Raw genomic sequence first — 12,080 nt, 5'->3', positions numbered from 1 at the left:
CCAAAGAATGCCTTTTTTCTTAATCTCTTTTACCTCATCCAATAAATGTAAATGCAGTTTAACAGTTTAAATGCCTTTGATGGAAGCTTTGGGATTAGAAATGGTGTATAAAACTACAGTTAAAGGGGAATATGAACGAGTGACCTCTGTCTTGATGCTCCTACTGTGCTCTTCATATGGCTCCCCTAGCTCACCTCTTTATCTCACACTAATCCCAAGTAATTTCATATGCAGAAGACAAGATTATATTCCTTTTAACCATACCTACACACACACACACACACACACACACACACACACACACCTTCCTTTCTGGTATAGCCTGATTATAAAATCTGCATAAAGAGCAGTGGGGGGCCTCTTTGTGATTGTGTTGGTGCAGGAACTAGAGGGTTTGTAATGCCTGGCAGTCAGAGAGGTAGGTCAGAAGCTCCCAGGATCCACTCTGCCTTCCTCTCTGCCTGTAGGATGAGGTGTCAGACCACCTGGGGAGAGAGGCTCAGGTCTCTCTCTCGCGCTCTCTCTTTCGTTTTCATTCACTTGTTCTCTTTCCACAGCACCCACAGACCTGATCTGCAAAGAGGGAGAGAGAGAAGAGAGAGCTTGGAAGAAGGTACTGCCGAAGAGACATAGACGGAGGACAGTGCGGTGTTAGAGCGCCATCTGCTGGCATGGTAGGGCGAGACAGCTGGTGTTGTGAATCAGGCCGCCACAGTGCAAGGACCGGCTACTTCCCAACACCAGGTTCTCACCCTTACCCCTGACTAAATCCTGAACTTGTTCTCCACTTCTCTCAACAACACCATGCAGTCCAATCTTTCCTTCTGTGTGAGTTATTTACTGAATACAAATCAAATGTTTAACATGGTTTGTTTTATAATTATTTAATTTTTAATGTTAATGTATGTTATTTTGAAACATGCACTTGACAAAATTGACCTTATATTTTTATTGAATGAATTTAATGAATAACTGTTAAAATAACTTAACATCTTGTCACAACTAAACATACACTCACATACATTTCTTATTTTCTCAAAATGATTAATTTGAACGAGCTTGATATATTTTTTAATAAAAACAATATTAAAATCCTGGTGCCGTTGTATTCTGGTCAATAAATTCATTAAATTTGACAGATTCATTATGCTGTTTGGGAACATAAGAATGCTTTGAAAAGAAACTATGTCGAAGAGTTGAATTCCACTCCATACATCGTCTTGATTGGCGGATCTTGCGCACGCTTAGTTTGGTACCGTTTCCAGCGCCTGGAACAGGTGTGATAAAAAAAAAAGGTTTTCAATAAGTGTGAGGCTCAGTTAAGACAAGATAGGCAAACATAACCTCTAGTAATTCAGTCGACGAGTATCAACACGATGCCAGATATATTTTCTTTTGACAACGCATTCGATAAATGTAGGCGAATTATGTTTGTCTTCCAAGACAATCTAGCAGGTGAAGAAAATTAGTCCACCCTCGTTCGCTAGCCTCACTTAATCAAGCTAACTACAATAAGCCTACTTAAAAGTAATACCAAAGTCAGCCCTTGTTACTGAGGTGTTTTATCTATAACTGCTTACGACAAATTACCATTTTCATTTATTTTCTTCAAAATCGCATTTTATTTTACGCCCCATAACAAAATAGACATGCTTCTGTTGTGCTAGTATTGTTGCACACTTTTCCAGTCTTCCACCGCTAGTCAGTTAGCTAAATGTAAATCTGCTGTAAACTACGAATGCACCAGGAATATAAGTATTTGCAGTTTATTTCAATTAGATATCAAGATGATCGCTTCCTCTAGGAAGGTCAAATTAAACCGAAATATGTTCAAAGATGCCAATGGATTGTCAAGTGTGCCAAAACGACGACGGCCCTTTACATCGTATCCTTCAACCGATGTGACTTTTGGTGAAACTCTGGAGTGTAAAAATGACCGCGTGGCGAAGACTGAATCTGTTTTGGAGGACACCGAGGCCTCGAACGAGGAAAAACAATCCCCACGTCAAACTTTGCAAGTCCTGGCCGCTGAGGTTTCCCCAGCATTTATAGAAAGAACTACACCAAGTTCCAGTCCACCTTCACACAAAGATGAGTGGCAAAGGTCGTCACATGTGAGCCAATGTAAAGGTACATTGAAATCCAAAAGAAATGATTTGAAATGCAATAGGGAAAATTGCACTGAGAAAACGTTTGAGGTGAAAGTAGAGGGCCCATACACTAGAAGCAAATACTATAAGTGTAGACGATTTACTAGAAGCATGGGCCCACCTCTGAGGCGTACAGGTTTCTCTTGCAGTCTACAATTTGCAGTTTGCTTCTGCGGTGATTTCAGAAACAAGCAAATAAACACGCAAAAGATTGAACGGACACAAACGAGAGAGTCAAAAGTTTCATACATCCAAAGTAAGCAGACATTTAAGGCTAAAACCAAAAATTCTCGCGACGTGCAACGTAATGCTGAAACTAGACTGAGACGATCATCATCCAACACAAAAAATACAACAGGAATCAGTCAATCACTGTTGCCAGGAAAGGTAGTTAAGACATATCCACTCCGGTCACTGAAAAAGCGTGTCGATTCAGTGTATGGGGTGAGTGCTACGAAAACAGAGGGAGGACACGAAGTTGGTAAGGTTTTATCAACAGTGCCAACTCTAGGGACAGATAGAATAGGCACATTAATCGACTCATGCTGCCTACCAGTGAACCACGCTGGACGGGATGGCCTCTTCATTGAACGGACTAAGTCGTCACATCCCGCGATTTCAAGTAAGGTGGATTTTTGTCATATTCGCAGTTTGACTGTACAATCATAACAACAACATGTAATTCTATGATAGATCCTCAGCCCGTTTCACAGTGGTTAGGTAGTTACACAGTACCTGGTTAGCTAGCCAATTAGCCAGTTAAGTTAGCTAGCCTTTGCAGGCTGTTTATCAAATCATGTCAAAAGGACTCTAAAATTGGAGACCGAGCTAACTTTAGTCCTCGTATAGGTAGCTATTGTACTGACTAGTTTTGTGGCCATGTATTTACTGTATCATAATCAGTCTTGGCTGGAAACGTTTAGATTCTCGAAAGGACTGTCTTGAAAGTTCATGTTATATCATAAGTAAAAAATAATTTCTGATCACAAAATTATAATCATGTATCTGTCCATTTCCACTTGCAGACAAAAGGGCAAGCATTACACAACACTGTCCCAAACACAACTTGCGGGTCCAATCAGGAACTTCCCTAAGGAGAGCAAGCACCCCATCTTGCTGTGCACTGTGTGGAGACATAAAATATACTCCTCCCAAAAGAAGGAACCAGGTTCAGGTCCAGACAAATGATGCAAACGCTGCACCAGAGGAGCCCAAAGTTAGATTTAAGACCAGGAAAACAAACACAAACATTCAGGCCCCTAAGAAATTGATTATATGGGTAGGAAAGTATCCCAAAGTCAAGCTTTGTGACATAGCTAAAGTATTTAAAGGCTCAGTGCAGGATTTTAGATGTGTACTGCCTGACAAACTGACAAGCAAGATGGTGTTCTGTTTCAAACATGAATTAGGGACTGGAGTGTGGTTAGGGCCTTTTTCTAAAGACAGAGATGGACATGGGAGTGAAAAAGATGGTAATCTCAGAGGGAAGGAGTGTGGACACCCTTCCTGCCAGCCTCAGAGACTGACGGTTCACCAGCAAGAACTCAAAGAACGTTGTGCTGCCTCAGTGAGTGGGAAGAGTGAAGGTCCAACCAATCACTCTGTTTCTCTCTTACTAGGTAAGCAGGCGAGCAGGGGGGCAAGTGGGGCTGACATGTTGGACAAAGATACGGAAGAAGACCCTGAAGTAGGAAATGACCTGGTAGCAGCAGAAAAGCAATGTTCTAAAAGAATACGGTTGGGTTATGGTGGCTACGTTGCAACTGTGCTTTTGGGCCAAGAACAAGAAGGTTCTAACGTCAGTAAGCTAGAAATGGCTTGTGGAGGATCCATGAAGGCAAACGGAGAGGTAGCTTTGAAGCCTGTAATTACCAGTGACATCAAGTCTCCTGTAGACTCTCCAATACGTGACACGGATGATTCAGACAACCCTGTAAGAAGACATGACCCTGCAAGGCAAGATGGCATCCAGAGGAGAGACTCTGGAGGACGTGACATCTCCCAGGACTCGTCTGAGGAGGGCCTGTTCTCCCTGAGCCCTGATGAAGCCAGGATGGCGTGTCAGGCAAATGGCGAGCCTTCCGAGCAAGCCTTGTTCAGCTGTCAGAGAGTGATACCCTACGTAAGACGGCCAAAGTTCTCCTGTGCACGCACAGACATGACCTGGCCCTTTCCCGTGCGTAAACCGCCAGCTGTGACATCACACCTCTTTGACACTAGTGAAACTCCCACAATGGATACTGTTCAGTCATCGGCCACCGCTGTCAGCTGTGCCTCAAGGACTGGACACTTACAGGCTTCCACAGAGAACGTTGTCCCTTCTCATGGAATGACAAATCATATTCCAAATGCAAACCAGCGCATGAGAGGAGAGGGGGAAGTAACTGAGCGTGGAGAACAGCTACAACTTCATTGGATAGAGAAATGTCGGGAGAAGCCAGAGTTTTCATCTTCTGGAAGATTAAGGAAGGCAGTGTCTACTTTTCTCCCTGAGCTCAACAAGCCTATGGACCATCTTCCTCTCCAAAAAAACAACCCTGTCTCTCCTTTGGAAGACTTCAGTTGTACAGTCCCCAAAGTCTTCATGCTCAAAGGCGGTTCTGAGACAGACACCACCTTCTCCCCAGACCTAGCCTCTACTCCTTCTCCTATTGGCCTCAGTGACACCGACACAGCCTCTGTCTCCTTTCCCATGCTGTTCCCCTCCACCCCTGATTCCGTATACGGCTTCTCACCCACAGCCTCCTCTAATCCAGCCTCCTTCACCGAAGATGGGGCCAGAAATGTGCGTGCAACTTCCAGCCTAGCGGCCTCATCCTCATGTCCTTCATCAAAAGATATGGATAAGATTGCTGCCGTCCCTGATTTGAATACCTCAGGTGATTTCAGTGAAACAAGCACGGCCTCAAATGAATTATGCTCTCGTTCGCACAATTCCTTCCTTCAGTCACTGAACGACTCCTTTCATTCGTCACAATCGTCCTTTCTTTTAGCCCAAGAAGATGGGGAGATTAAAGAGCCGAAGCAGGGAGGGACTGAAGAAAAAAGGAGTGACGTCTTTTCACACTGTATATTAAGCATCCCTCCACTGAAGGAACAACATGATGACCATCTACTTCTTAGTGACCCAACGGCTGAATGTGAACAAGGGAGTTCATGGCCCCCCGACTCCAGAGACGGAAGCCAGGTGGCAACGGATGACCGTACACCCGACACGCCTCCAGGAGTCTCAACACCTGCAACTCTCTCCATAACGAGCCTGCTCCTTCAAACGCAGAGCGATCTCGATGAGGAGGTGAAGGAAGGAGATATGCTGAATCACGAGGAGGAGTGTGGCGAATCTCAACCTTCACCGACTGGAGATCACACACCAAGGCTTGTTATTGACACTCGGTACTACTCAGATAATGAGAGGGTTGAGGATAAAGAAGGACATGGTTCCTCGGGAGATGAGATGAGGCCGTTTGCTGGTGCAGCTGTTGACACAAATCCCCACCTGTCTCCCAGTGGTGATGAAGATGACGATGGAGAAATGGAATTGGCGGGGCAGAGTTCTGAAGAGGAGGAAGGAGGGGCCCAGCTCCTCGGATCACCCGGAGAGGGAGAGGAGACAGAGTCAGAGAAGTCAGATGGGGGGCCCGGGCCTTTGGACGAGCTTGCTGCCTATAAACAGGATATCCTGGTTGTGGATGTGATCCAGGATGACCCAGATCTGTTTGGAAACCTGCCAGAGAAGAGCCTACTGAATCTGGGTCCCACAAGGAAGGGAGGTGCTTCTGGAGCCAGGGCCACCAGGGTGTTGATAACTCCTCCGTCCAGAGAACCCTCATGGGCTTCTGAGAAAAGGTATATTGGTGCTGGTTCTGACAAAAAGGCAGAAGTGAATAACGTATTTTTAAATTTATTTTTATAATTGTTTTGTGTTTTTCTCCATCACAGTTTGACCTCTGGTGCCATTGCAATCAATGGTGCAAATACCTTTAAAAGACCTGCTACTTTTAAAGGTTTGTATTAGTCATTGTGGACATTGTAATATTGCTTCTAGCCATAGTCAATCCATCTTCAGTTAATGACGTCTCTGCTATGAAGTCCATGGTTTCATGTTTTGCAGACAACGAGACTAGTGGTCGGTCCTGGAGACCCCAGTCGAGCTCCAAACCATCTCTAATTCACAGCAACAGCTGGCCTCCTGGACACATCGGTGCACATCCAGAGGTAAGCCTGGCTACACTGTCACAAGGAAGTGAATGTGGCATGGATCCAATATGTGAAGTTGGTCATTTCTAAATGTGCGTTCTCTCAGGGTCAAAAAGATGGCAATAACATCAGCATAAAGGAACAGGCATCTGAGAGGTACTTTCCCCGGCCACTAGGCCATTGTCTGTTCTCGAACATTGTTCTGCAGGTATCTAGATGCTCTGGATAAGAGCGTCTGCTAAATGACTAAATGTGATGCCTGATGGTGTGTGTGTTTGTTGTAGAATCCAGAATCCAACTCTGAACTCCCTGAAGAAAACCCTAACACTGCATGGTGAGGGCACACAAACTAACACGCGCGCACACACACAATATTCTATCCCCAGCAAGGACATTAATGAGAGTAATCACTTTCTCACTGTCATAGGGCAAGCCTCTCAGATCAAAATAGACAGTGGAGACCTTCGACACACAACACTGAAGTCTGATAAGGTAAGTTTACGCTCTGGATAAGAGCGTCTGCTAAAAAATGACAATGTTTATTATTCACCACAACCACGAGTGGCAGTTTTCTCCCATGGGGGGCCGTGGCTCAGGGTGTAGAGAGAGTCAGAGCCTTGCATGGCAGCTAAGCCCCCATTACTGAGTGAATGGGTGAATGAGAGGCAAATGTAAAGTGCTTTGAGTGTGCTGCTAAATCCGCTGATCTAGGCCTATATAAATGCGGTCCATTTATTGACCATGTGAACTTTATATTGATCATGGGCAAGTTGTTTATAACAACGTGTGTGTTACTGTAGTACTGCAGGTTCTACTTCAAAGATGACACCACCTGTACCTACAAGTCCTGCTGGTACCGGCACTTGCCCATGGAAGGCGATGAGATGGTACGTTCCAAAATACATTAGGATTCTACATAGCTGAGATGGTACATTCCAAAACACATTAGGATTCTACATAGCTGAGATGGTACATTCCAAAACGCATTAGGATTCTACATAGCTGAGAAGTTACATTCCCAAACACATTATTATTCTACATAGCTGAAAACGTACAAAGTGTCCCTGTCAGCTATCTGGGCTGATAGTTTTAAGATGTTGAGTCAAAGTTCAAAGGATATTCACTGGAGATGCTCCCTTTCTGCAACTAGGGCTGTGTGTTTCTGCAACAAGGGCTGTGTGTTTCTCTGTTGATTCTCGAAAAGTTTGACTGTGGCCCAATGTGATGTTAGAGCGCCGTCTCCTGGTGGCAGGGTGCTCATTCATTCTGTGTGTTTCCTTCTCAGTTCTGTGTGCAGAATGTGCTGAGGTTCAGTAACTCTATGAATTTAGTGTGTCTCCAGAAAGCAGGTGAGTCCGTCAAGGTTTTTTTTACGAATGAATGAATTAAGTACTGCTATACAGGGTTTAGAAAATGTGTTGGTTAAGGTGGTAGGGTGGGGTTTGCCGGGGGGGGGGGGGCTTGTTTTTTATTTTATTCATTTTAATGCGTTTTGCAGAGAAGGGAGACTGGCGTTGGTCACGGTGTGACGTTTGACGACGTAGTTAAGGCAGCAGGCGTGTGTTGCTTAGGCAACCGCCTTAGCTGCAAAGTGCTGCGGGAAACCCTGCTATACTCTCAATAAATCTAGATTTGAATTGGGTATTGTGGGTGCTTAAGTATACGGTACTGCTTGTCATCTTCTGTTTAGTTCTCTATATGAATGAATCGAACCACATCTGTCCGATACAGCAGTGTACCTCTTCCATGACCCCAGTCCATCCTCCAATCATCTACTACTCGACCTTTTCCCTCCCAATCTCCCCCTTCCCCCCCGTCCTCTGCAGCTGCTGTGTTTGCGGGCTACTACCAGAGCAGCGCCCCTGGGATCTACCTGACCCCACCTGTGGTCAACTCCTTGTTGTCGGTCCTCCTCAAGGCCGGTCTCGTCTCCGACATCGTCCACGTCCTCAACGTCTGCGCCGCACGCAAGATCCTGGTGAGACCCCGCCCCCCTGGACACCCCCCCTGGACACCTGCTACAACACATCCATGACTGACCGTTTACAGTTTCTGTATACGTTTTCCATCAGCCCTTAATGCATGTGTGAATATGATGCCTATTGAGAATGTTGTTGGCTGTTGGGTAAGAACTCAGAATCAGAATAAACCGAATTCTGATTCTGAACTCTCTCTCCCTCGTCCTCAGCCCAGCCCTGACTTTCTCCTGGCTCTGTTTAACCATGTGAGAGAGAAGGCAGTCCTATCCTTAGTGCCTGAGCTCATGCACCTCACAACCAAGGTACCCTCAGGATCCTGGGCAGACAGGCAGTTTGATTGTCCAATGTGTCTGGCAGGTTTTATTATGTGTGTGTGTGTGTGTGTGTGTGTGTGTGTGTGTGTGTGTGTCTGTAAAGATGGTAGACGCGGGCCTGGCTATCAATATGGGCGACTGTAAGCGCATTCTGTGCAACAATGAGCCGCCTTCACCTCCGATGGACACCCAGATCCCTGCGTCAGCCCTCCACAGGTGTGTCCACCTCTCCTGCCGCCCATCACTCCAGGCTCTTCTGCTGCAATAGCAGGCCCAGCACCGAGGGTGCAGGGTCAGGGCAACCCATGAATACAGATCACAAAAGACCCATGATGAGCAGCTGTAGTTTTTCCTCTGCTTGTTGTGTCTGTAGGCCTCCTACCGGTAAAACGACAATCTCCGACACCAAGTACTTGGCCAACGCCATCCAAGAGGTGGAGGTCAGTCTCTCTCTGTTTCTTCATCCCTCAGGCCAGATAGGTGTGAGAATTTGCTATTGAACTGTCTCATTGCACTCTCTGTCTGTCTGTCTCTCTTTGTATGTCTCTCTCTCCGTGTCTCTCTCTCTGTCTCTCAGCTGTGTGCTCAGCAGGAGGACTGGTGCCGCTTGGGGGCAGTCTTCAGGTCGGTGTGCCTCACCCTAAAAGGCCTGTCTGAATTACAGCACTTCAGCGGCTGCGTCGCCATAGCGTTGCTGACGGAGACCAAAGACAGACTAGCGCTGCCCTTTGCCACCTTTTCTTACACCGGTAAAGCTCCCCCTGGAGGTCAAAACCAACCAGAGGTTGTTTTGTTATCGAGAGTACTTGGAGTTTGTCGCTGTCAAGGAGAGACAGCATGGTGATGCGTCACTTCCTGTTTCTTAGTGTGTCAGGAGAACAGTGGAGATGGTCTGGTGAAGAGCTTCCTAGGACGGATTGGCATCTCGCTGATGTTCAGATACCACAAAAACCAGCAGTGGGCCAAGGTTGGTATAAAACCAAATTCTGATTCTGAGGTAACCAACTGGTGTTGGTATGGAGGGATGCTGAAGGAGGATGTGGTGTGTGTGTGTGTAGGGCCAGAGGTTGGTGGAGGTGCTGACCAGGCTGAAGGTGAACTACTCCACCCTCAAGGGCCTGTTCGGGAACGAGGACGGGGCGTCACGCTGCCGCCTGGTGTCCATGGCAACGGAGCTCTTCCTCCGGAGCGGGAGCGTAGAGGGGGCTCTCAACACGCTTCGAGGTGAACCACGTGACCTCCGTACGTCAACGATTTACGCTTTTCGTACCAGGAGTGGTGTGTAAGTGGTGTTCACTGCGTGCGTGTGTGTGGTAGATAACAAGTGGTTCCTGGGCTCCAGCCTGTGGCCCTGTGAGCCCACTGACGTCATCGAGAGGACCAACGTCTTAGTCTGTCTGGCCAAGAAGACCTCCCACAGAGACACCCTGGAGGTCCTCACCAACCTGCCTGGCCTAAAGGAGCCCACTGGTCAGACACACACACTTGTCTGATTCCCACACAAAATCCCATGTAAGGTGTGTGTGTGTGTATGTGTATGACCCTCTCCCTCCCTCTTCTGTGCTCTCAGACATGGGGAGCATGTCCCAGTACGAAAGCCTGTTCAACTCCCACCTGAGCGTGTGTGTGGAGAGACAGACCCTGCCCGTGGCGGCCGACACCCTGGACTTCATGCTGTCCAAGAGGCTGGCGGTGGAGCCCCCTCTCCTGCACACGCTGCTGCACAAGCTGGGCAAGCAGAACGTCTGGCTGCGGGCGCGGGGCCTCTTCAAATGTGCGTCCCACCCCTGACCCCCCCCCCCCCTTGTCCCATCTCTGGTCTGGTGTCATCACCAGCTGATGCACCAGACTGGATGGTTGAGATGAATGGTCAAGTTAGGCAGGCCTTTTGAGGTCAAGGTTTTTCTCCATGACCTCAGATGCTATGTGTATATGTATTCGCCTAACGGTTGTGTGTCTGTGTTTTTAGGTTCGCTGTGTGGAGGTTACTACCCAGGCGTGTCAGCCCCGCCTGGCTCCCTAGCCCTGACTGTCCCCTGTTCTCTGGGAGAAATCGAGATGGCCCTGGCCTTCGAGATGTTCATCACCCTTAACGCTGCCGCTATATTCAGCACCCCAGACACTCCTGCCTGTCTCAGCATAAGTCTCACAAGGTGAGAATTTTTTCTTTGGGTGTGGTACTGCATGCTTGGGTGCGTGAGTGCCTGTCTTTCGGACAAGTGTGTGTGTAGGAGGTTGGCACTGAATACTTGGAGGTGTGTGTGGTGTCAGATATGCACTCTCTGATGTGTGTGTGTGTGTGATTCTCTGAAGGACACTCGACTGTGAGAGCGGGTATCTGTCTGCGGGTAGCCGTCTCCTCTCTGCCGCCATCATCCCCAACCCCAAGCTCACGGTCCGCTACCGGGCGGTCAACTCTGCCAATGAGCAGGTGTTCCTGCTGGACACGCCCTCAGCCCGCCGCTGGCTCCAACAGAACCACTCCTGGGCCAGTGAAGTGTGGACACAAACCACCTAACAGCTACAGAACAGCCAGGGCCATCCAAACAGCTGGATTACTGTCCTGGGCACACTTGATTCCAGACCCCCCCCCAGTGTGTTCCAGGAATACCAGGAATGTTTCAAATCAGGGGGGAAAATGGGGTCTAAGTGTGTATGTGTGCACTTATGTGAGTGTTCTTATGTGACACTAGCCAATATCAAGTTACTCTTAATTGTAGCCTGAAGCTAATAGCGGTTGAACTCGAATCGAGATCGATGCCATGGAAAGACTGACATCAGAACTTGTATACAATTGTTTGTGTTTTTATGTCCAGAACTGTGTGTTGTTGGGGTGTTAAAAGATCCAAAAAAGCATTTACTTTTCTTGTTTTGAGTTGTTAGTTCTGTAATTTCAGCTTATCTTTAAAAGCACTTTGTTTATTTCTAAGGAAGTTGGATTTGAAATTGGATTCTAGTGTTTTGAAAAGCAAAGTTATTTTGGATCACCCCCGTCAAACTTGATTTGCAACATTAGTTTCAGATCATATTTTTCAAATGACAAATTCTGTGCAGAATTACAGGCTTTGAAAGGTATTTTCTTTCAGTGACCACATGTTTATCCTCATGAACATGGTATTATTATGCTTGTGTGTTCGTCAACAACAACAAAATTACGTATTTTCATTTACAAGTGTACAACGTTACTGTAAAACCGTTGTTCTACCTGAACAAGAGTTAAATCTGTTTTGTATTCCGTTACAAAAGTAAAAAAAACTACAACTTGTGGCCTGTTTGTCATCTTTGAGCTCTTCAGGGTGGATGTCGTTATGTGGGGAAAGAGTCAATGTTGCCCTGGATCCACTAGAGGGTGGGGGTGCCTCAGTAGTCATCATCCTGCAAATGTATCTGGGCAGGCCTGACAGGACCAGGCGGAGCGTGGAGGTTTGCCCCAAGACCGG

At 46.9% G+C, this 12,080-nt stretch overlaps 1 protein-coding gene across 3 annotated transcripts; it reads left to right on the top strand.

Moving 5' to 3' along the window:
- Positions 1-1,244: 1,244 nt before the first annotated feature.
- topaz1 (testis and ovary specific TOPAZ 1) lies at positions 1,245-11,889 on the top strand. Of its 3 annotated transcripts, none has more exons than XM_062445866.1 (20): positions 1,245-2,130; positions 3,770-5,996; positions 6,090-6,154; positions 6,262-6,365; positions 6,454-6,503; positions 6,632-6,681; positions 6,775-6,839; positions 7,148-7,234; positions 7,633-7,696; positions 8,174-8,325; positions 8,536-8,628; positions 8,744-8,856; positions 9,014-9,080; positions 9,218-9,389; positions 9,507-9,607; positions 9,699-9,864; positions 9,958-10,110; positions 10,211-10,414; positions 10,610-10,793; positions 10,954-11,889. In XM_062445866.1, exons 1-20 carry the CDS (start codon positions 1,788-1,790, stop codon positions 11,156-11,158), a joined length of 4,665 nt encoding a protein of 1,554 aa, XP_062301850.1. In that variant the 5' UTR covers positions 1,245-1,787; the 3' UTR covers positions 11,159-11,889. The 3 variants fall into 3 exon arrangements, with proteins under 3 accessions (XP_062301850.1, XP_062301847.1, XP_062301848.1); XM_062445863.1 differs by having other exon boundaries at positions 1,245-2,772; positions 3,176-5,996; XM_062445864.1 differs by having other exon boundaries at positions 1,245-2,777; positions 3,775-5,996.
- Positions 11,890-12,080: the final 191 nt, after the last annotated feature.

Source organism: Osmerus eperlanus, chromosome 20 (genome assembly GCF_963692335.1).
Source record: "Osmerus eperlanus chromosome 20, fOsmEpe2.1, whole genome shotgun sequence".
NCBI classification, from domain to species: Eukaryota; Metazoa; Chordata; class Actinopteri; order Osmeriformes; family Osmeridae; genus Osmerus; species Osmerus eperlanus.
The sequence above is the reverse complement of the archived record's forward strand: the minus strand, read 5'-3'. Positions and strand labels throughout refer to the sequence as shown.